This window comes from Protopterus annectens, chromosome 14.part0 (assembly GCF_019279795.1).
Source record: "Protopterus annectens isolate FY-2018-M chromosome 14.part0, PAN1.0, whole genome shotgun sequence".
NCBI classification, from domain to species: Eukaryota; Metazoa; Chordata; order Ceratodontiformes; family Protopteridae; genus Protopterus; species Protopterus annectens.
This window is the reverse complement of record NC_056748.1, coordinates 269,037,512-269,064,076: the sequence shown is the minus strand read 5'-3', so window position 1 is coordinate 269,064,076 and position 26,565 is coordinate 269,037,512. Positions and strand designations below refer to the sequence as shown.

The window sequence follows — 26,565 nt, the reverse complement described above, 5'->3', positions numbered from 1 at the left end:
AAAAAAAAAAAAATACAGGAGGGGAATGAATTACCTTAACAGTACTTTAACACTGTCCTCATCAGAGTATCTACGTTACATAAAGGAAGAAACAAACTCTGGCAACTGTCTTGTGGAAGAGAGTCATTAAATCTTGACTGACTGAAGAAGTACAGGGTATAACTTTTTAAGAGGCACTGTGAGGTGGGGATGAGAGATGCTTAAATAAAAAACAATAATACATATATATTACCTACCTGATAACACCGACATGCCAAAACACTGACAACGAAATAACCGACACGACAAAACCGAAAGTTCAAAAACACTAAACTTCACAAGCACGACAAACCACAATCCCGACAATCAACAAAACAAATACCTTTCCCGGAAAATACACACACAACACAAGCACACCAAAAACCTTACAAGCCTACACTAAACCTTACATACACAACTATCTATGAACTAACCTTAATCCAAACCCTAACCCTAAGGTCCATCACTATCGCACACTTACCTTACCCCCACCCTAACCCTAACTCACTTAATCCGCCCCTAACCCTTAAGTCTGTCACTATTGTACACTTAACTTACCAGCACCCTAACCCTAACTCATTTAATCTGCCCCTAACACTCAAGCCTGTCACTATCGCACACTTACTTACCTTACCGCACCCTAACCCTAACTCCCTTAACCCGCCCTTAAACCTAAAGTCCGTCACTACTGCACACTTAACTGACCCGCACCCTACCCTAACATCCATCATTATTACACACTTACCTTACCCACACCCTGACTTTAACGTCCGTCCCTACCAAACACTTACCTTAACATGTCGGTGTTCTCAGCATCGGGATTCTCAACTTTCGGTCTTCTCCGTTGTCGGCAATCTGCACTTTTGGCATTTTCAGGTAGACCCATATATATATATATATATATATATATATATATATATATATATATATATATATATATATATATATATATATATATATATATATATATATATATATATATATATATATATATATATATATATATATATATATATATATATATATATATACACACATACAAAGTTTAACATCTTAATGTTTTTTTTGTTTGTTTTTATACAATAAAGGTTTAGTGGTATTTAATTCTTTCATATTCTTGACCCTTATAGAAGGGGAGAAAGATAAAAATACGAGACAAAAAGACTATCGTGAATTATTATGAGCTCAAAAGGCAGCTGATAATTATTCACCAGTTGAGAAAGCATATGACACTGTTTCAAGACAGCTTATTTGGGAAGTCCTGTGATGGTTCTGTCCCACACACATTCTAATTAATGCAGGCTATGTAGAACAACCCAGTGACATGAGTACAAATAGTGTTTAGACTCAAACAGTAGTTCCCAGTGGAAGTGGGTGCCCATCAGGGATCATCCCTGAGCCCACTGCTGTTCATACTGGAGATTAACTAAATTCGCAAACAGATTGGAGGGGACAGATCAACAAAACTGATGTATGCAGACAACTCAGTAGACTCTGCTGCTTATTAAGTTTTCCCAGCTAATATGAGGACCAGCCCAGGGATGAATTTGTGATTTCCCACCCAATGGTCACAAGTTACACTTGACTAGGATCAGAGATGGACTCTCCTTCACAAGGATGGGGGAACCTATTCCAGAGTATAGGGATCCCTTGAGTCACACATCAGTCTTGCCAGTATGTTCTATTTCTGTCACAAGCAAAATTCAGATCTATGGCCATCAGGGCTGGAGCTAAGGATGCTTTCTATGCCAAGCACAGATAGCCTCTCAACATCCTATAACAGAGTATAGAGCTAGGAGCCTAAAGTGATCTGTATAGGACAGTGTGTTAATATCCTGGATTCTCTTGGTGAGGAACATCTGTGGGCATTCCAACTGATGCATATGCTTAGTCAGGTACATGCCACAGGGGGCAGTGTACTCAATGAAATTTTGATATGGAATGAATTGAGTGGTACTGTAGCTTCCTTGGACCTGGATACCATATCCTGATTTATAAAAGTTAGGCGACAGAATGATTTTCTTACCACCTTGGCTACATATTGGTTAAAGGCCAGATTACTGCTTACATATGTTCCCAACTCTCTAACTGCTGGGTCACCTCTTGGGAGTGTCTTATCACTGGAGTAATTTGCTGCGATAGACATTTTCCCAAAAGGCATTATAATGTACTTCTTTGCATGGAGTTTTATTCCGTGGCTTTAGCACCAGTCACTTGTCTGTGTCAGGCTCTCTTACAGGATGTCAGTGTCATGGGACTTTATGACAGCTCCCAATTTGCAGTCATCTGCAGACTTGTTGAACCAGAGACCCTTGACATCAGAGAAGTAGATGCCAAACAGGAGTTGGCCAGCACAAAGCCATGCGGTACTCCACTAGTGACCTGACTCTTGGTGGAAGTAGTTTCACTAATCATAAATTCTTGTCAGCCAGCTGGCAATCCAGAGAGATGTGTAGGGATTTACACCTAGTTCGGTGAATTTGTCCACAATACCAGAGAGGAGTATTGTGTTGAATGCCTTAGCTAGGTCTAGGTAGGTAGTATGCAGTATTTTCTCTTTATCCCTTGCCTTGGTTACCCTGTCAAAGAAATCTACCAGGTTGAGCAGGCAAGAGCTTCCTTTGACAAAACCAAACTGGGATGGATCCAATATCTGTAGGTTGCCAATGTCTTTTCTGATCATTTCCATGATAATTTGTTCCATGGCTTTGCATAATAGACTAGTTAGACTCTGAGCAGGAAATCCAGAAAATGACAGGGGATGGAATGCAAAACTGGAGACACATCAAGAAACAGAGTACAGACAAGGCAATTGCTGTGGCAGCAAATGAGCAAATTAGAAGAAGCTGAAAACTTGAGATAGAATGGAAAATAGTGGAATAGGTTAACAGCTTCAAGTATCTGGGAATGGCAGTTGAGAAGAAAGAAACTCTGAATGGTAAGTTCAAGACAGAACTAGAGGAGTGGCAGCTAACTGGCAGACACCGTCAGGGGTAGCGTGTAACAGAAGAATGTCAAAGATGCCGAAAAGTAAGGTGTACAAAACAGTGGTGAGATCAGTGCTACTGCATGGTACAGAAACCTAGGCAGTGATGGCAGAGTTGATGGATAACTTAGAGGTGATGGAAATGAAGTGTCTGAGATGGGTGGTAGGATGCACACTGTGAGGCAAATTAATAAATGGCATCAGAACAGGAACTAAAGTAGCTCCAATTGCAGATATCAAAGAAAACAGATTACTATGGTTTTGGCATATATACAGGAAAACAATAGGTTATTTAAGACAGGAAGAAGGCAAGAAGAAAGACGGACATTGAGCAAAAAGATGAATGGAGTGTGTGACAGAAGATATGAGACAGTCAGGCACGACTGTCAAAGAAGGTAGTAGAGAGAATATGCGACACCTGACCCCGAGTGAAAAATGGAGAAAAAGGGGATTGATTATTTTCTTCACTAGGCCCTACAGAGAATACAGATACTAGTGAGCTAAAATAGTTAAGTCAAGGACTGTAAATCAATGGAGTTGTATGATGCAGAGCCAGGATACTTTGTAATACACAAAATGATCGAACATAGGGTAAGTTATTTAAAGATGCAGATGCAGAGACAGTGAAATTACAAGTACACAATTAAAATAACTAATTGAAAACAATGGTGCATGTAAGATAACATGCAAATCAAATTAAACTGTAACACTCTGAAATAAGAAATGCACTGTAAAAGTAATGGTGAGAAAACGCGGACTATGATATGTACAGGAAGTATGATGTTCATAGATAAATACTAGACGGTCTGTAGACAATTACTAGCCTAATGAATAATCAGAGGTTAGAATCAAACCCTACACCTTGCATCTGTGATGTAAAGACCTTAACCATTATGCCATCCCCTCTCTAAAATTTGAGATCAGCATAATGCACATGTCAAAAAGCACAAGACAAAGTACTTCCCTGCATTTGACTAATTTTGCAGAAGCTGTGCTAGAAAGAATTATTTTTCAAAGATGAACAAAAGGAAAATGGTGTGTTCATAGCAGTCTGCAGGGTGTTGAACAAAAATAAGAAAATGAGATGTCTGGCACTACTTAGAATTAAAAATGTTGATATAGGCAAGTCTAAAAATTAAGCAGAAACAGTGAGAGAAGACTGCTAAGCCATATTTTGGCAAGATGTGCTGAGAAATGAAGGAAATTTAAAATTTAAACTTGACAAGTACAAAATGTAATATTTTAGCTGAAAGTACTTCTGAAATACTGTTGCTAATACTCACAGAAAGAAAAAGGCTGTGAGCACATTCAAGTCACCAAATAAATCCACTGAGTCAGGTATTACTGACATGTAAATATTTCAAATTCTATCAATTCGTAAAACAAATTAATATATTGGATTATTTGGCTTATAAGAAGTCAAGAGTGGTAACATGGGGTATGGCAAGGATGCTGATAGGCTAGAAGCAGATTTCTCCTGCTTTGCTACTCTGTTTTTATTGCTGACAATAAATTATATTTATAAGTTATCCTAACTTGTTTTCTAACAAGATATTACTATTATGAGTCAACCTGAATGATATTTTTATATATATTATTTTTTCCTGTCAAATTTTTATCTAGAAAATTTCCTCACTCATAATCTAGAAATTAGTCACACAAAAACAAGCTCACAGGATTCATCTTTGAAAAAGGAGCTTCAGTGTGTTCTTACTAACATACAAGAACATTCTTTGAAAATGGACAAAATGGACAACAAATTATCTAACTTTAAAGAAAAATGTTCAGAACAGATGGAACAAATGCAGGAGTCTTTAAACCAGCAGAAAATTCAAATATCTGGAATAGAGGAAGTCTTAAATGAGACTGAAGGGAAGATGAAAACAATATTGAATTCTTATTGAAGCAAGATACTCTACTCTTGAACAAAATAGATGATCTCGAAAACAAATCTTGGAGAAACAACATCTGTGTCTTTGGTCTGCCAGAAAAAATTTGAAGGGGGAAGGTATGACAAACTTTTTTAACATCCTGGCTTTGGTTACCTCCTCCTTTAAAAACAACCCTCCACTGAGATCTACTATTGTCATATTTTTTTCATCACATGACAAGGAATCAATCCTTAAATCAGCTTGGTCAAATTCTCCTATCAAGATAGAGGATTAAATAACAAGGTTTGACAATGACTATTCTGCTGCTGTGATGTTTAAGTGGAAATGCTTTCTACCCTTAATAACAGAACTTAAGAAAGATTAAAGTTGACTTGCTTTTTCCTGCCAGACTACAAATATTTCTTCTGGATTAAACTAAATAATTTGCAGATTTATACACTGCTATGACATTCCTGAAATAAAAAATACAATAGATCAAGTAGAAGATATGGATTAGAATAACAGATCCTTGAAAAGACAAGTTGAAAGAAATGGCTGGCAAATCAATGAAAAGAAAAAGAAAAGTGACTCTCTAATTTTGCAATATTAGTTAATTTAATATGCAGTTATAGTTCTATTTTTGCATAACAATATTTTCACATTTTAAACACTCTTATAACCGAAGAAGGAAACTTTGATGCATTCTTCATTAAGGTAATTAAATTATCTTCTATTTCTATCTCTTTCACTACTTTGATAGCTAATTTCAATAATTAACATATTTCTTTTAGTGTCTAGTACATATACTTCCCTTTGATTAAATAAGCATATAATCATCCTTTTACTATTATTATTTTCATTAGCATTTGCTTTACACTAGTATTAACTTTATATGCAGGTTTCCTATACTTCTCCTCTTATAAAGTTAGTATTTTAATTTAATCAAATTTTTCATAGAGAAATTAATTAGCTAACTTAAAATAAAGAAATGAACAAATACCTAAACTTTCATATTACAGCTTTCAGAAATTGCCTAATCTACTATACATTGTTGGTGCTTAGTTACTGTGGTATATGTTTTAAATTAATCTTGTGGTCCTTTCGGGGAGAAGCAGGCTTGTCAGATAGTGTTATTGTTCGTGGAGGTCAAAAGGCAAAAACTGATAAATTTAAAGAAACCGTCTTTTAAAATCAAAATTAAAGCCTAGTGTTTATACTAGTAACTTCGGAATTCTTGCATTTCCAAGGTTAAATTTTCAAAATTAAAAAAAAAGCTTTTTCCAGTGCATAAAAGAAGAATTGTTTATTCTAGAAGTTTCAAGTTAAAATCAATATGAAGGCTACATGAACATTAGTGCACTCAGCCAAGTGACACAAATTACAAGACAATTATTTACATACTGTAAAAGTATAATAAAAGTTACAAATAAAAGCCAAAACATTGGTTATATGTCTTCATTGTGTTTGTGTTTGTAATGTACAGAAAACTAACAAGTTTAGAAGTAGTTACTTTCGCTTGTCACCTCTATGGCTACAAAGAAGGCGAAGTATGTAATGACTACAGTAGTGCATCTCAGTGTCTGGATGCCATTCTCCACGCATCTCCACTTCATTCAGAGTAAATGTAAAATAAATAGGCACAAATGAATGGATCATTGCCATTGTCAGTAGTTTTGCATATAAGCAGTAAATGTGTAGATAGAGTTCACAAGCGATAACAGCAGTAATGCCTTGCCTTTGAAGTATAGTTTACATAGAAAGAAAGAACAAGAGGTTATAGGATTATTCCATGACTGAGAACCCAGCACAAAAATAAACTGCTTTATTCTTGTCTTACAAGTTATTTTGCTTAATACAGAGGCTAAGCTTGGTACTGAAGCAGCCAGAATAAGTTAAAATGAGACAGTAGTTAAGGTTAATATGTTTTCCTGGTCATAGGAAAAGTGAATTATGTATGTTGAAGATGAATATTCATACAGCTGGGATTATGTACAAGTTGTACATGATGTTCATTGGCTAGTGCTTGTATGACAAGCAACAAATACTGTTTATATTTGTTTGGGTACTGTGCAGCTATATCTGGATGAAGAGGCTACTACCTGAATGCCATATGTAGTCTAGAGAAGGTTATACCTTATTAAGAAAAGACAACTTGGCATATAGAGGAGAAAAAGTGGTAGTAAGGTGAGCTGACACAGAATGTTAATACTTTACTTTAAATAATGAAAATGGTCAAAGGAACTATTATTTATTATTAACCTGTGCTATTACTCTGTCCTCACATTTTTTTGCTTCTTCTTTGAATAATTGATGGCATTTTTAAGTATTATTATTATTATTTTTTATAAAAAAAAAAGCACAGTAAAACTTTGTATATATTACTTCCTTGTGTTACACAACATCGGTGAAAATAATGCCATTTTAAAGCAACAGCAAAATCCTGTATGATGTTAGTGACACCACACACAACGCCCTTCTTGTTGTTTTGACGGACAAATAATATTTATAATAGGAATGTATTTTATCTCTCTTAATAATGTATCTGTGGCTTGGGATGTTGTATAAATGTTACCCACAGCATTGAATCATAGTTATATTGTATTTAGTAGCCCTGTAATGCTACTACCAAGAAGTTGCCTACATGCTCATGCATCCTTACAGCTGAAACAGAACTATACATGCTGCAATGGGGATGGTGATATGAAATGAGGATCGCTGCTTTCAGATTTGTAGGCAGGAAGCAGCTGTTCAATTCCAAAAGTCAATATGGTAAAAGTTATCCTGTGCTTATTATTCATTTCTATATACTACTCTGAGGGTTTTTTTTCTTCATTACATGAGAGATTTGGCTTAGGTATACCATGTTTGTGTACTGGGATTTAAGGATATGACTATTTACTACATTTTTCCTTCTTTTTAATCCACTATAAGTATATACAGGCATTATTTAAGTAAAAAATAGTTTAGACTATTGAGAAAAACAAATTGTTTATTGTGTTTTTAAGAGTGTGATGTTTTTAATAGCTTTTTTCAATTACTTTATTGTTTCTAAAGTAGCAAAGGGGTATTTGACTTACTCCTGTTAATGGGCAAGATGGTTTGGATAGATTTGCTATTTAAACTAGGAGTCTCAGACTCCATGAGGGGAATGAAGGATAAAAAAACTTTGTTTAATTTTTTTTGTGTAACATTCTGTTTTTACTAGAGTCTACTACCATTTTCATTTATATACATACTTAATATCAAGCTTACTAGATTTATAATTGTTAATAAGCAGTTCAAATTTTCTGTGAGTGGTTCATTGTTAATATTACATTTTGGAACTATGATGATATCAATTGTATTTTTGTCTTGACTTTTATATGAGACTTTTAAAATGCATTTCCATTAATATTAATGGATTAAATAATAGTTGCAAGAGGAGTAGTTTAGACAAGTTTCTAAAGTTATTTAGTTCCCAAATTACTTTTTTTTACAAGAAACACATTTGTTACAAGAAGATTAGGCAGATATAAATTACACTGTGTTAGTTAGCTCTTGCCTCTCAGTATAACCAGAAAAAAGGGGTAGCTATTTTGTGGAGAAACTCTTTACATATACCCAATATACTAAATACATATAGTGATGACAAAGGGATGTTTTGTTCAGTAAAAATAGAAATCAGAAGAAAACTATACACCTTTATTAATGTATCTTGGATATCTGGTATTGGAGTTAAAACTGTTAAACACAAATTAGATCAGATTATTCAACTCTCAAAAGGTATTATTTTGGCAAGAGATTTCAAATGTATATTAAAGGATAGAAATACTAATACTATCAGAAAACAAAGGATACTAGCCACGGCAAAATAATTAATAAATTTTATAGATTTATTTCAAATCAAAAATATTAATGAATTTTCAGACTCAGAATTTTTTTTACTCACTTTTCACACAGACCTAGATCACAACCAAGAACAGATAGAGTATATGTTTCTGAAGATTTAACCACTACACTAGGCAAGGTGAAAGTAGTCTCTTGTCCACTTTCTGACCACAACGCTATAAAACATTTGTGCTTATGTTAAATTATAATAACAATATTCACATTAAAAAGATACCTGCTTATATAACTAAAAAGATTTTTTTTTAATTCTTTAATAAAGAAATTTAAACCTTTACTGAAATTAACTGTACAGAAGATATCAGAAATTTATCTATGGGACGCCCTAAAAGCATATTTATATGGTAAAGTTATGAACTGGTATACTCTAAAGAAAAAGCAATGGGACAAGGAATTGACAGATTTACAAGAAAAAAGTGATGCTAAAACTAGATAGCCAAAAAAGAAATGCTAATCTGACAAAAGAAATTAATAACTTACTAAGTAAATATCTATAAATCCTGAATCATAAAACTATGATAAATTTTGAAAAGATTAAATTAATTCTATAAATCCAAAAATCCATGTATAAATTAGCTTCTAGAAAAAAGATGCTTATTAAAACTAATCACACTAAAGATATAAATTTTCTAGTGGTGGGAAAAAGGTTACAGAAATAGAGGACATCTTAAACAGTATTTAGAACTCTCTTTAATAAAATCAATTAATATAATCCAACAATGGATTCACAAGAAGTAATAAAAAAAAACTTTCAATAGAAGCCACATTAAAACAAATCAAATCAGTTGATGGACCTGTATTAATGTCTGAACCTAAAAATCAAATTAATAAACTAAAACCTAATAAAGCTCCTGGTTGTTGTTGTTTGTCTTTTGGCTTTTTCCCGGTAAGGGGTCGCCACAGCAGAACTCTGGTCCGCTAATGATTGGCAGTAGATTTTTTATGAAACACCGAGGTACCAGCTCGACGCCCAACCTTCAATGAAGGCACGCCCATTTACACACGCATGTCTTTCGAATGCTACCCAACCGTGGGGAGGACATGCAGACTCCACACAGAAGGCACTCCCAAGCCAAGCTGAGAATCGAACGGGAGAACCTCTTGCTGTGAGGTAACAACGCTACCGCCATAATAAAGCTCCTGGCAATCATAGCATAATATTGAAATTTTAGAAATGTACACCTAAAGAAGCTTTAAATATCTTGCTCAAAGTTTTTTCAGTAGTTAAGAATCTAAGAAAGGTTCCACCAACATGGAAATACACACTTATTATTTCTCTGCTCTTAAAAAGTTGATAAAGACCCAGCAGATTGTTCTTATAGACCAATTTCACTATTAAATGTTGATTATAAAATACCTGTGGCTATTCCCGCTACCAGAATTCAATATTTTCTTGGATTTCTGATTAATAATGATCAAACCGGATTCATAATAAGTAGGAATTATTATAACGGTAAAAGAATATTAATCGTAACTGATTATGCTAATAACACAAAAGATAATTTAACATTAATAAGTTTAAACATTATTAGTGCTTTTGACTCAGTTAACAGGAAATACCTTTTCTTAGTCTTAGAAGAATGTAATTTTTCAAATAATTTCTTACAACTTATTAATCTACTTTATGAAAATTACTTTGCTTATATAAAAATAGGTTCATATATTTCAGAATCAGTTTTGATTTCTAAGGGAATTAAACAAGGATGCCCATTGTTGCCATTACTCTTTAATTACAGAACCATTTGCAAATTTCTTAAAATCAAATTTAGATATCAAAGGCATACAGATAAATAATTTGTACAAGAACCCAAAATACAAAGCTCAGTTTTTTCTACTGTTTCCTATATCTTACACTCAAAATAATATATATTTATTTACAATGATTATATTTAAACAGAAAAAATGTTATTATGGTCTCAGTTGATGATATAGAAAAGCTGCAAATTATACAGTATAAAACAAACAATTATGTAAAGAAACTTTGTTAGACATTCAAAACTGTAGACAATCAGTTGTTGTTGTGTCTTTTGGCTTATCCCAGTTAGGGGTCGCCACAGCAGAACTCCAGTCCGCTAATGTTTGGTAGTGGATTTTTACGTGCCGAGTTACCAGCCCTGACGCACAACCTTCAACGAAGGCACGCCCATTCATGCATGCCTCCACACAGAAGACGCTCTGAGAATCGAACGCGACAACGTCTTGCTATGAGGCGACAATGCTACCGCAGCACCACTACTGCGTAATCAGTAGAATATATAATTTAACTAATGCAAACAACAGTAAGAAATTCTGTTCCTAAGCCTCACTGATGTTTAATTATTTTGATGCATCAAAATATACTAAGGAAAGGACTTTTATACAAAATATATAAAGAGATAAAAAATACATCAAAATATTACAATGAAACTTATGGGTATTATTTCAAATTCATATACAGTAACTATCCAAGTGAAGATAATAAAAAAATAATATCTTCAAAAAACTACTTCCTTATTAAAATGGAGATTATTCTCTTGGAAATTCTTGCATAGAGCTTGCATTACTCCACATAGAGCTGAATCAATGTATAAAAAAAGTAGGATGTTGGAGATGCAAGTTAAATATTAAAGCCGATTGGCAGAATATTTTTTTGACTGTAATGTTCTTAAACCATTCTGGGATAACAATTTTTTTACAGGTTTTATTCAACTATCAATTTACTTTAAATTACTAATTTTATTTAACACTCCAATACCTGCTTGTGTCAAAGGAATAGAAACAATAGCAAAAAAAAATATTCACCAAGAATTGAAAAAAATGAATCGACTCCAAACTTGAAAAAGAATTTCTAAACATTGCAACAAACGTTTACCTTTTAGTCTTACAATCAACACAAGAACAACTAGAATCACCACTTTTTACAACACTTGGATACAATTTAAAAACTGCTAAATAAACAGTCAGTAATACTTACATAATAAATGTTAATTCTTGAATTTTTAGAGTTTTTGCTGTACAGTAGGCACCTTTTTAAATAGTCGTTTTTGTTGTTTTGATATTCTTTTTTCATTAGATTGTTTAATTACTTAATTTCTATATATATCTTAAATGTTATAATTTATCTGAGTGTTAAAAAAAAATGAGAAGAGTGGTAACATTAATTTATAATGTGAAAGCCAAAAACAAATACATTTATGTGTGCATGAATGTGTTTATGCAGGCATTCAGAAACAGTCATGTAGCTGAAGCAACACCATAAACACTGTAGAGCACCATTATGCACTGTTACCATTATGCAAAAAGCCCAGAATTTCCAGAGAGAAGATATTCAAAAAAATAAAGAGAGAAATTAGAGGAAAGAAAAACACTTGCACAAGATAAATCCAGGCAAAACCTTCTTTCCTTCAGCCCTCGCTTCTCTCTGAACTCTCTTCCACCTAAACATCAATTACCACTAATCATTCACTCTTCCTCTTTTCTTTCTCTCACACTCTCTGCATCTCTATGCTCATCTCCCCCCTCAACCCTCCCCTCATAACCTACTCTACTATCTACTCAACTACCTACTATTTAATACTACGCAACCTTTTGTTTTTTTCATCTTCTTCTATGTTTGTTTATTCTTCTTCTGTTTTGTTTTGTTGATTCTTGGCTGATAATATATTTTTATAACAAATTTTGTTATTTTAATTTTTGTTTTTTGTTTTTTTATTGTTTTGTTAAATGTTAATGTACATTATTGTTTTATTTAATGTACATTTATTCTTTTTGAGTTTTTCTCCCTTCTTTGGCCCCATGGACTATCTCTTCGTGGCAACCTGGTATGGCATAAAATAAATAAATAAATAAATAAACTGTCAAAAGCTTCAAATGTAAATTTGTGTTCATTAATGCAACAGATCCATGAAAACATTATTTGGACCAAGAAACTTTCTGCCATTTGGAAAAAGAAGCAAGAGAGGAAGTGTGAAGATGGAATAAACAAAACCTAGAGTTTTTTAAATAAATAAAGAAACATGGACATGGGAAATAGAAATCTAATATGGTGCAATATTTATGCAAAGGAGAAAGCCAACCTAATCAATACTAAAAAAGCAGCTCCAAAGATATTTGAAGGGAAATACAGGCAAAGGCACCCAAATACGAAAATTCCACAATACAAAAAATAAGATCACAAAGAAGAGAATGTAGAACAAAAGATTAGTAAAGTAGAAGTTAAACAAATAGAATCTGAAGTTATGGAAATGTAGTAATACCTGCAAAGTCTACCACAGGTTATGTCACAGCATGATGGAACAATGAATCCCCAGAGTAATGAGAAACAGAGTGGGAGACATCTGAAGAAATATGGACACGGGGAAGAATAGAGATTTAATATAGTACAGTACTTCTGCAAAGGAGAAAGAAAAATCAATCAGTATAAAAAAAAAAGCAGCACCAAAGATGTTTGAAGAAAAATACAGACAGAGGCATCCAGATATGGAAAATTTCTAAACAGAAGAAAAGAGGATTAGTAATGGAGAACTTAAACTGAAACAGAAGTTATGGATTACCTGCAAAGTAAAGGATTTCATGTAGAAAATCAAACTCTGGTAGAGTCACAGCATGACGTAACGACGAGTCCCCAAATTAAGGGGAAACAAATGGAATGGGAAGTATATGATCATTTGCCACATGAAGATATTCTAGAGCCTTCAGTTGGAAAACAGTATAAAAGTTCAGTTAGAGTTACACAGCAAGGGAAGGAGCAGGAAACTGTGGCAACTCGGAAGCAGTCACTGTTGTGAAGTGATAAGCCAGTGAGTCTCCATTTGAAACAGTAACAGATGACACAGGATGCAGATGGACAGAATATGTTACAGGAAGACATGCTAAAACTTTCTGTAGAATGCTTGCAGAAAATGGACAACAAGGACTGTGTTCTCAGTTTAGAAGAAAATGATCTAAGGGAAGGGTTGCTTACTTTAACAGAGATAGATAGACATATTAAGATCGATGAAAGAAATAAATTGCAGAAACTCAAAAAGACCCAAACGTTTAGACGTCTGATAAAACAAATGAACACAGTAATCAAAACGACTAATGGAAATTTATGCGATAACAGATATAAACAAAATACATTACTGTACAGCTAAATAATAACTGAAGTCTTACCGCAAAAAACTCACAGCAATAAGGGAAAGGAAAGGAAGAAATCAAATGCCATCATGGAAGCATTGAATGGAGAAAACTATAAAGCAATTAAGACAAGAAGTGTCGCTGTTAGAAGAGGGAACAGAACAAAAATACTTAGAAAGACAAACATGATAAAAGCAATGTACAGTATCAGAACAGACCAGGCTCTATCGTAAGCTATTGCAAGTAATAAACTAAAGATAATCAGCACAGGCAGAAAAACTTCAAGATATGCAGATAAATATAATGCAAAAGTAAAAAATAAGCCCTTCACTGATGACCCAAAAAAGTTAGAGGGAAGTGGGAAACAAAGCAAAAGGAAAAGAAACTCCACCAAAAAAAGAAGAAATTGGAAAAGACGCATTTTGGATAAATATCTATGAAGACTCTGCAGAGCATAACAAAGATGCTGAATGGATAGAAAAAAAGTAAAAGAAAAATTAAGAAGTTCAAATCTACAGGATATGAAATGGGATGAAGTAACGGCCAGAGAAACTGAAATAAAATTAAGGAAAGCTCCTAAATGGAAAACCCCAGGGCCAGAAGCAGTACCTAACTTCTAGCTAAAAGTATTAACTTTACAAGATGATTTAGCCCAGAATATGAACTACTTCTACGCACATCCCAAACAGGCACCAACCTGGTTAACAACAGGAACAATGATACTCCTCCTTAAGAGTGAACCTGCAAGCTATCCTAAAATATACAGGCCAATTACTTGCTTTCTGACAATGTACAAGTTATATACAGGTATTAATACCAACAGAGGTTATAGTCACTTAGAAGAAAACTTAATCATGCCACTAGAATAAAAGGGTAACAAAAGAAAGTCTTCTGGAACAAAGGATTATTTGTTGCCAAGTAAAATCATAATGGAAAAATTTAAAAAGGGGAAAAAAATCTAAGTATGACATGGATAGATTGCAAAAATGCATTTGACAGCATACCACGTTCATGGACAAAAGGAGTGCTTACAGATGTACAAGATACACCCTACATTGATCAGTTACATTACAGCGAGCATGAAACAGTGGCAAACCACTTTGCAGCTAAGCCATGATAAAGGAAATATTATACAATTCCTCCTCTAAAACGTGCACGCTGATTGGCCAACCCAACCAACGTGCCCGTTGTAAATCCGGACTTTTTCCGTTAGTATAAAACACTGTCTCGCTATGTTAAAAGAGTTTAACATAGCGATACAGGTTTAAAAAAAGCAACGCAGATCTCCGTTGCTTTTTTTAAAGCTGTCTCGCTATGTTAAACTCCTTTAACATAGCAACACAGTGTGTAAAAAGCAATGGAGATCTTGCGATCTCCGTTGCTTGTTTTTTAAACCTGTCTCGCTATATTAAATGGGTTTAACATAGCGAGACAGCTTTAAAATAATTAACGGAGATCTCCATTGCTTATTTTAAAGCTGTCTCGCTATGTTAAACCCATTTAACATAGCGAGACAAAGCAACGGAGATCTTGCATTCTCCGCTGCTTTTGACCACACATCTGATGTACTGCGGAGACACGCAGTAGATCAGAACTGCCGCGGAATACCAGACAGCTGCGGAAGGGCAGCAAAGAGGCATTATACAATGCCATTATTTAAGAAAAGTAATTATTTATTTTCTTAAATAGTGTCATTGTATAATAGCAATAACCCACTTCTGGGTGCGGGTAATGCGGGATTTAACCACGGTTGTCTTTGTTTGGTCCCTCGGGCTTCGCCCTCGGGACCAAACCACACCAACCGTGGTTAAATCCCGCATTACCCACACCCAGGCGTGGGTTACTGCTATATTATTATCCCAGGGATAAAAATTCAAAGGGGATATTCCAGGGTGACTCTTTGCCACTGCTGCTCTTTTGTCTTACCCTTAACCCATTAAGCTACTTAACAGATTAGGTTATGTTTACAGTTTGGCTCCCAGAAAACAACAAGTGTAAAGACTTCTCATATTTTTGTGGATGATTCAAAACTGTATTACTCATCAGATGATAAGCTGATGGTAATTTGCAGTTGTGCTTTTTCAGATGATACATGAATGTAATTTGGTCTTGATAAATGTGCAGAAGGAACATTTAATGCAGGAAAGCAGCACCAAGAAATGATTACTCTGGGACAGGAATGTGTTATACAGGAACTTGAGTAGGAGGGAGTGTATAAATATTTTGGAAATGATGAAGGGTCAACAATAACACAAACAAACTGGCTTTGGGGCACACACAGACAGTAATCTTGCCTTTGACCATCACATGTCTACAGTAGTAAGGAAATCATTCTATGTTGTACAACTTAGAAAAAAGGTATGGCATCTGGGTCCAACAAAGTGACTGTTAAGACTGTTTTCAGCATTCAACAGACTTATCATTAAGAACAATCCCCCCTTTGGTATGTACCTAACCAGGCATATCCAACAAGTGGAACGACCACTGAGGTTCCTGACTACAAGACTACAGGGCATACAAGTAGTATGCCCTATGCAGACCACTTCAAGGCCCTATTCCTGTATTCTAATATATGCCTGGCATACAAGGCATTGTTAGACTCCACTCTGATGGATCTCCTGCATATCCACAAAACAAACAGCACCAGAATTACCTGCTCTAAAGACTTAAACATTGACTGTGATATAAATAGGATCTGCTGGAGAGACAGGTATGTATCCCAAAAACTACCCCTTCTTTGAAACAGGCTCCCTATTGAAGCAGAGTTCCTCTGTAACCCAATTCAAGTGTAACACAGACAACTGGATGGGCAACAGACAATTCATCCCTGGTTTGGAACCCGCATCTCTAATAGACACACACAGCCTAAAATGGTTCATCTCGCAGGCCCCTGCTTGTAAATGCTTCATCTCCCAAGCCCCTGCTTACACTTATCATGGGTAGCAGAACTTGTCAGAGATTTGGGCTGCATGGCTGGGCTTAAAAAGGCCCTTGTAGTCATTAGCCTAGAAAATGCCTATGAACAAAACTCATTAAGGTATATTTTAGAAGAGTAAAATTAATGTTCAAAACAGCCTTGACATCTAGGAACAAAAGTCTAAGCTGTAAACCAATTTGCTCTTCCTGTTCTAACTTACAGTTTTGGGGTGACTGACTGGCTCCAAATGATAGTGGATCACTTGGATACGAAACAAGAAAATGTTTCATACCTATCAATGATATATATAAAAAAATCAGTGTATACCAAAATTATATACTCCTCATTCTGAAGGAGGTGTAGGCCTCCTTGAACTTGATTACATATATAGATCTGCAATCGCAGGACTGCATTCATATCTGCTGACTTCACCATATTTATTTCTTTATTTTATTTTACATTTGTTGACCAGGTTTGTCTGACTGATTTAAGTAGCCCTTTTTCTGCAGAGGCCTGGGGAGAAAAGCTCCACCTGTTCTACAGATTAACATTTACAAAAATAAGTAAACAATCAACAACTGGTTTACAGAAAATATTCAAAGCAACATATACATGGATTTACTACAGTTAACTAATCATTATTTCTGTCAGATTTAGAATCCTACATCATTCAGAAAGACTAACAATAGTTTTGTCACCAGATATAAATTCTTACATTATGCAGATAAGAATGTATGTAATGTGCCTCGGATAGAGAAGTTAATGTGAGACATGGTCTAGAAAGTTACATAAGTTGGGAGCAGACAGAGGTGTGCAGTTAGGGTTGATAAGCTGTTTAAGGGGGGTGGGTACACAGGCAAGTCCATTGGCTTAACATGTATTCTTTAGTGGCTAGCTTGAATTGACTAAGTTGCTTGAATGACCTGATCTCTAGTGGAAATTTGTTCCAGACCTTGGAAGGATTCTAGCTATAGGGAATGCATCCTTTCTCAGTTTTAGGTTTGTGGATTTGTAGCAGATCTAGGTTAGAGCTCCAGAGGGATCTAGCAGGTGAATAGTGGGAGATGACAGATGATAGGGTAGGACACTAAGAAAGCTGATAAAAGATAGAGTGGATGACCTGGAGTTGAGGGAGAAGAAGCTGGTGAGGTAGTTCTAGCCAGTTAAGGAGTGAGAGATAGTGATGTGACTTGTAAGTTTGATGGGCTGCAAATCTGGCTATCTTGTTGTAGGTAGATTCAAGTTTGGCAAGGAGTGTGGAGTTGAGGCAAGTAAGAATTTGAGAGCCATATAATAGACTGGGTAGGAAGTAGGCATAAGAGGGAGTTACATTAGCTTCACTGGTGAGAAACTTTTTGTTACGGTAGAGGAGCCCAAGTTTCTAGTGTAAAAACAATCCAAAGAAAGATCTTTCTTTTTTTATTTTTGCTCATTTTTTTTCTGTTTTCTCCCCAGATATCATCCCAACAGCCAGCCCTGTGCCCCACGTCCATGACAGGTTTACTGGTCACTACAGCCACCTCACACTAATACCAAATTAAGACTGCTGTCAGCGCAGAACTTAGGGGTGTCTGGAGGGGGGGTGCTCTCCAACCATCAGCCGAAAGGTTTCTATTTTTTGGTCTATCCCAGTTCATCTCAGACATGTATGGGTAGACAGTCTCCCAGAGGTTATACAATGGACAAACTGCACTGCACCACTCCTTAGTTTGCAAGAAACTATCAATGGCATGCAGCTCTGCTTCTTTGGCCAAAGCACATCACAACTGGCTTCCCAGCCTCTGCCAAGGAACACCTTAGTGCTCTATATGCCACCTTAGAAAATTATTTTCTCCCCAGGGTCGGTACGCCAATCTTCCCTGCGACATTGTCACCTGTGACACTAAATGAACTCAGGTCAGCTAAGCTGTAGTACCACATCATTTGTGCAACAGCATGAACATATATTCACTCAACCATATACCTCATGTTTAGATTATTATTCCAAGTAACATGAATTAATAAAATTAACAGACAACAAATTCAAGTGTGATTAGTGCATTACACATTCTTAGCACAGTGTATTCTTGATGTGATATAATAATCCAAAATATAGGTGTCAGAAGACATGCACATAACTGGAAAATCAAACTTAACAGTAAGTCCACATTATATGCATTCTAATGGGTAAAGGGGAAAGTACCCAGTGAAAAATCTTATGAGAAAGAGCCATAGCAAAAGCTATGAGGGCTATCATTCTCAACTTTTAGAAGTAGGAACATTCCATTGCAGAAGCTTGGTATCTCACCAGCTCAAATATGAAAAGCAAATTTACCTATTTCAACTTCATTACTGACATACAAATATCAGTACAAAGTAAAGAAAATGCTGGAAAGAAATTAGCTATGAAATAAGTCCTATCATGGCAGAAATGTAGATGACTACCTGACTTACAATTTAGGGAGACAGTGACAATGCAAAAGCAACCAGAACGTTGACTTGAGCTATGATCCATTGGTTAAGCAAAGATGGAAATATATGAAGAAGGAATACTAGCAGTTTGAAAGTGAAGATTAAAGCTATAAATTGGTGAGTTTTATCCTGTAGTACAGGATTCAATTTCCTCAGCTTCCATTTACCAACTTTGTGACCCTGAGCATATCACTTCAAACATGTTCTCAGAGCACCTCTAGAAAGAGGTTTGTGCTTAGAATGTTTACCAAGTTAAAAAAACAAATAACATAAAAATTAAATAAAATGTGGGGCAAACTTCCACAATGGAGATGAATAAAAAGAAAGCGTCACAAGAATTCAAAAATTGTAAGAACTGCGATATTCAAGAAGTACAAAGAAAGACTCCTCTTGTATCTAAGTGAAGCTATAAAACAGCAAGAACTGCCCCGAAAGGAAGACCAGACGTGCAGATTAAAATAGTCCTTAGTTTTTTAGATATGGACAGATATATAGACTGTTTACAAAGTAAAAAATAATTTTAATGATTAAAAAGCAACACTTATTTAAAACATGTCTTGATTGTTCAAAATTATTTTGATGTATACAGACCACAGCATGCTTACAACAGAATTAAGGTTAATGTAAAACAAACAACATGCATAATATAATGCTTGCTACTTCATGAACTGTATACAATACATAGTTACTTCATAATACTTGACATATATTATCTCATTTATGGAGCTTTTTCTCCCGGCTCCACTGAAAATGGACCTATATCCAGCTGTACTAGCCCGGTCAACAAATGTAAAATAAAATAAAATAAAATAAATAAAATATATCTCTCTGCAAATGAGACATTTAAAAAATGCATATGAAGTGGTACATGTTTTACACAGTTAAATCTGAATATATATTTGAAACTGTATCTACAGTGTGTCTGTCCTATTTAATCATCCACACATCACACTAGGTTTAAAAAACTACTTAAAATTTACTTATGCATTACGATAGTATATTCTGAATATGAAGTATTGCATTTCAAACAAAGGAAAAATTCATGAAAGTACCAAATGTGATAAATCTCACAAGGAACGTCTTTGTTGGATTGAGCAACTATAAGGAGTAGACAGCTGGGTAACAGGCAAAAGCATAGAAATACTGTATAATTACAAAACTTCAAAACAGGAAGGACAGTTTAAAATCATTTTAATATTGCAAATTTTTAATCGGTTAAGCAGAAAAGGGCAGTTTATAACTATTTTATTGATATGAAATCAGGCAGAATGCCAGTTTATAAGTCAACATTGCAATAATATCTTCTTAAAACTGAAAAGCTGTAAAAGCTGTTCGGTCCCTGCCTACAGTAATTTTCTGGAAATTCTCAATGAAACGTGACAATCATTTTGAACTATGCCACTCTAACAGGTCCAAGTTCGCAGAAGTATGATATTTGATTTTCTTGCACAATTAAGATAATGATAAAACATGCCTTAATCAGGTTTACAAAATTCACAGGCTGTATTGGATTGACTGCACTGCTAGGTTAGCTACTACTATCCATCAGACAACTCCTGAGGCCACAGCACTTTAAGTTTGTAATGAAACACGGGGCAATCCATAACTGAAACACAGAAGATTCAACTCCAGAAATGTTATAGGATTAATTTTTCATGTTCACAATGTAAAAAAAGCAATTTGCACATATGCAACTTATTAGAAATTTTAGTAATAATATTTTAAGTAGACATTCATAGGGAATGGTGGTGAAATAATATTAAAATGTAACAACTTTAAACAAGCCAAGGAAATTACAGCATGATATTTAAAAACACTGCCCTCATGAATCTGTAAACTGGGGAAAATACAGCAGGTTAGAAGTAAACATATTCACGCATAAAATGAATGTACCCAAACTCCGTTCGCTGCACTGAATGTCTGGACTCACTTAATACTCCAAAATTCCTTGTACAACACTTCTTTATTCAATAATACGAACCCATTAAAACTTAGTTAAGCGCTTTCATCTACATCAAATAGACTTCATCAGAACACTTACATTAATTAGATACTGGGTTTTATATGTGCAACTAACCAATCAAACAATCCACTGACGTACTTCAATTTAACATTTAAATATTTAAAGTGCTCAGTGCTGAAATGTTTTCCTTCCTAATACAACACATTATATCACTGGTAATATTCATAATTCATCTTGTGCATTCACGCATAGACAGTGACTTATAAAAGAAATCTGCTACAGAATTTGCATTTCTCTGTCTTTCTACTAAACTTAACTTTTAAATCATTCTTCCAATCTTACCAAGTCAATGTCCATCCATTTACTAAATTGAATCTGACATGTTAAATCATTCTCCAGTCCCAATCACACCAAGTTCATTTCAAACCTTTCTACAGCTTTTTGAGCAGCTGTTCTAATACATATATTTTGTGATATTGACAAAAATGCATAATTTGGCTTCCAGAACTTACACAATGACCCTCATACAAACAGTTAATAAAATTAACCTCAGTACTTATTTTTGTGGTATCCCACCAGTTACATTTTACTAAATGTCTGTGTATTCTTATCTGGCCAGAGTTTACACCGCACCACCACACTATGCATTCCAAGGTTTTCTAACTTTCCACAAAGTTTTTGTACAATAGTGTGTTGACGCCTTTCTTGAAATCTAAGCAAGTTAGACTTGGATGAACTTTCTGGTTCACTAACTGGGTTATCCATTCAAACAAAAAATCCTGTTATATTTGTCTACTGTGAATTTCATGATGTAAAGCCATGCCACCTTAGGTGCAGTACTCCACTGGCTTCTAAACAGTCAGTTTCCTATAGCAGTATTTTTATACTTTATATACAAATGAGGTCAGATTGACATGTCTGCAGTTTCCAGACAATGTAGGACTTCCACTGTTGAGAAGACAAAAACACATCTACCTCAACCTCCTCCCATGACCTGTTGATACCTTCCTGCAGACAAAAGAAAGCTTGGACTATTTTGAAAACAAAAGCCATCTTTCAAGTTGAAAGATGCTGGCAATTAATCTGTTACAAAGCCAATCATGTTACAATCTTCAAAGCCATCCTAAAGACCTAGTACTTATACATTTAATAAGCAACATTTTTGCAGAAATGCACAAGGGACCTGTGTGATTCACTCTTTTTTACCAGGGAAGCTAATACAGAATTTACTTTCTTTTACACTGCTCCTCTCAAGTAGGCCATATAACCGGCCATGGATTGAAACTTAGTCGCTGTTCAAGTATCCTTCGTGGCTAAAAAACATAGTCCCTCATTACAGCCCCTTTTAGACTACAATAACAGTATCAGAAGCAAAAGCACTACATGATCCAGTCATTTTAAATTTTAATCTTTGTCAGACTCAGTCATAAGGGGCACAGAAGGCATAAGTCCTGAGTCATAAGTGGCACAGAAGGCAAAAAGTTTTGAATGGACCTCTTATGAAAAAATGTCCACACGTACAAGATCAAGACAACAACCCAGTGACTGTCTCTTGTGATTAAGTGTTCAAGCTAAGGTTTAGAGAATGTTGTGGATCAGACTGGAAAGAAAGGGTTCAAATGCCGAGATACATTAATCTTCAAAGATTAAAAAAAAGCATCAGATGACTCTAGTCATTAACTTTTAAAGGATTACCAGTCCAGATGTAACATATTTCTTTGAAGGTTGGCAAAACAGAGAAAGTAAGAAAAATCCACATCACCACCAAAGCAGCTGTAAATTAAAGGGCAGAGACAGGCACTTTGTTTTCTACTTTGGCGCAGTCAGATTGTGCCGTAAGAAGCAGGAACTTACTACTTGTATTTTCCCTAGTACACTGCTCTGCTTCATCCTATCTTGCTTCCTTTGAGGTCACTCTATGTGCACTGTATGCACAAAGCAAGTGTTTAACTGTGTAAGTACAATGGAATCCACCTGCTTAAACAACCCAGAAATGCAATGAACAAAGCAAACAAGAACAGCTTAGGAGGTCCTTCTTGCATGATCATAATTTTTCTACATATGCAATTCTGTAAGTGTTCTTAAACAGAAATACATGCCATTTCACAAAAAGGAATGCCATCTCACATCTGGCAAAGAGTTACAGTCCCAGCTGATGAATAAACTGCACTCAACCTGTACATAAAAAAGAATGGGAAGAAGAAAGGAGTAGAGAAGCATGACCCATTAAAAAATTATAATAACTTCAAATGTAATCATTGCACCAAACAGTGCCAAAATTAAAATAAAATATACTGACAGTTTAATACAATATGTCACGTAAACACTCTGTCCTCCCACCAAAAAAGATTTTTCTCCAATATACCATAAGTAGAATAACTCGACAAATATGTCTACAACTAACTGAAATAACAATTGTTTTTTTTTTGCCTATGAATAAATATAATAATTTAAAAATTGTAATCATTGCACCAAACAGTACCAAAATTAAAATAAAAAAATTAACATTTTATTACATGTCACGAAACCACTCTGTCCCCCCACCAAATGTTTTTTTCTCTATTACACCATAAGTAGAATAACTCAATGAATATGTCTACAACCAAATGAAATAGCATTTTTTTTGTCTATGAATAATTATGGTTACCTTCCCTACAATTACTAACTTGTATAAAAATATTTTACCATCTTAATATTTACAGCAATGGCAAGGAAATACAGAGCAAATAAATCACTCAGAAGCGGATGCAGGTCACTGTGCCATATCACCATTAACTACGATTTACTTGGATGATACAGCAGCAGTTACAAGTGGCAAATGAGGAAAGCAAGTATTGACAATCCCTCTCAACACATTATAAAGAATGGAAAATGTACAACAAAAACGTCAAATAAAATGATAATCTTCTCACAGATCCACATTGCCAATAAGATGCCTAGTGAACTGTGATCCAGTTTCTGTAACAGTAACTCTCTTACCAGTTTACCTTATTGTGCATACACTTTGCGGAAGGGGATTCAGTTTTCAAAGGTAAAAGGAAACAGCCAGCTGACAAACTAGTTTGACAGCAGCCTATTTGATAAAAGAGAACTTGATCAGACTGAAATAAACATAATCACGTGCATCACACATGCTGAACGGCAAACATATTAAAACAACCATAATTTTCTTAAACAAAGGGCACCGACTGTTAAACCAAGGCAGTAATAATCCTGTAGCTAAAGCAAGGGGATGCGAAAATAATGAAACTTCAAAACTATAATATGAAAGTTGTTTCCTCTATAAATGTGTCACCCATTTTTCAATAACACGGAAGGAAACTGAAGTGCTCCTGAAAAGGCAGTTATAAAACTTATGTTTTATCCTCATATTAATGCCTACCGTTTGCTAAATACACACATGAAAGCTAACAAGTCACATACATTAATTTGAAAAAAGGCAATAGTTTTCTTACCTATCAAACCAACACTTTGCATCAGCTGAGCCTCAGCAATAGCCATATTCCTCTTCTACCTTGTCCTCTGCCAGGTGTAAAGCTAACTTCTAATGTCGATTATAACAATCCTGTCAACAGATATTAGCATGACAGAGTAAATGAAAATGTAATTGCATATAATAAATTAGAAGGCGTTTAGCTTAAAAGCTCAAGTCTCAAAGAACAAATGACTGTTCAACGAATCTGTCAAGACTCTTGTGCAACATAAAAATCGGTCCCCACATACCATAAGTACAAACCCTTTTACTGGTACGACTGGCAAACTACCGGAATTTATGCAATGTAGTATTTCTTATTTAGACGTTCTCAGCTGTGTTAAATCAGAAGTGTTGAGTTGCGTGGTTTACTACGTGGTCTTTGCATACTTTGAAAATCATTTTATTCTGAATTCTAGAGGACGTATTCACTTTTACGTCAAGTTAGGCTGGTACCCACCTTGGTTAGCGTTTGTTACTTGAAAGTTTTAGCGAGCAGACATAACTCATTTACATAATCTGTTTTTCTGAATGTTCATTGGAGTTGTGCGTTTCACTTTTATGCTTCCCCATGAAACACAGCCTAAGTGACCTCCTCGCCGTTATGCATCCCCCAACTGTCCAGATTTTTCCCTCATATTTTTTTTTTTTTTTTTGGGGGGGGGGTCCTTCATTAATGTGTGGTTTTCTGTCAAATCATCAAAGGCTGAAGTCACTAAATAATGGCAGACATTTGATTTTCAGTTTCAGACTTCATATAATTGAGAAAATGCATGTTCATGCAAAACCTGCTCTAGCAACGTTCTAAGTTTATAAGAACAATATTTAAAATCTTTCCTTGATTTGAGGCCATTGTCTCCCGTTATTTTATCTTTATTCAAAATTATTGTGCTAACAGGTTGAGAGGTATGCACTAACTCTAAAACTTTGACCCTCTGCCTAACATAGGTACCTTAATTTATCGACATATGTTTTCCTGGAAAGTCTAGCTGAGTAGGAGCCCTTTTTCAGTGCAGGCAAGTTAAATGACAATGATTTAACAGAGAAATTTTAGCCTATTTATAGAGAAATTAAAGGTAAGTTAGTATAATACAAACAGGAATTGAAATACAAAATGAGAGAAAGGCAGGCTTATGGCATATTTACAGAGAAATTGATAAAACTAGAAAAAAAAAAACACTGATACGGAGCCAATGAAATTGATAGAAGTAAGGAAGTGAGTGAAGAAAGGAGAATAAGGAGATGTAAAGTATGAAAATGTATCTGTCTACATATACGGATATTGTTTATCCTGGTGTTGAGCAAGAACAGAGACAGCTTTAGGCTAGAAAGTCTTTCAGAATAGTTTTGAAGGATGGAAGGGAGGGTACTGACCTGATGGATAGAGATAAGGAGTTCCAGGCGTTAGCAACATGGTATGAGTACAGAAAATGCCCAGCAGATTTGATAGGTTTGTGGAAAGAGAGGAGGTTTTGATCACTGGATCGTAATGACTGACTAGAAACATAGTTGTGTAGAATGTTATTTAGTGCCGGACAGGCAGGTGAATTCTGGATAATTTTATAGGTGGTCAGAAGCTGCGTGTATGTTATTTGATGGGGTAGTTCTAACCAGCTTAGGCTTTTTAGTGTTCTACAGTGGTGGGTTCTGAAAGGGTATTTTCTGCAAATGTCGCAACTTTGTTATAGTATTGCTCAAGCTTTGATTTTTGTGATGCCTGAAGGTTAATAAGGCTGGGAGCCCCGTAAAGAAGTGTGGGGAGGAGATAAGTAGGGGCAAGTGTAACTTTAGTTGTGTAGGTGAGAAAGTTTTTGACTCTATAAAGCATCTCTAGTTTTTCATGAGTTTTTCTTATGCAATTTTGTATATGCAGGTCAAATTTAAGATTATCATCCAAAAAACAAG

General features: G+C 35.0%; 1 protein-coding gene across 1 annotated transcript in view; it reads right to left on the bottom strand.

Moving 5' to 3' along the window:
* Positions 1-25,209, bottom strand: part of DENND10 (DENN domain containing 10) — a 455,606-nt gene extending 430,397 nt beyond the window's left edge. The window contains exons 1-2 of the mRNA XM_044055976.1: positions 25,121-25,209; positions 24,644-24,753 (exon numbers count right to left, since the gene is read on the bottom strand). Coding sequence (XP_043911911.1) covers positions 24,644-24,689 — 46 coding nt within the window. The 5' untranslated portion in view covers positions 24,690-24,753; positions 25,121-25,209. The remainder of the gene's footprint in view (positions 1-24,643; positions 24,754-25,120) is intronic.
* Positions 25,210-26,565: the final 1,356 nt, after the last annotated feature.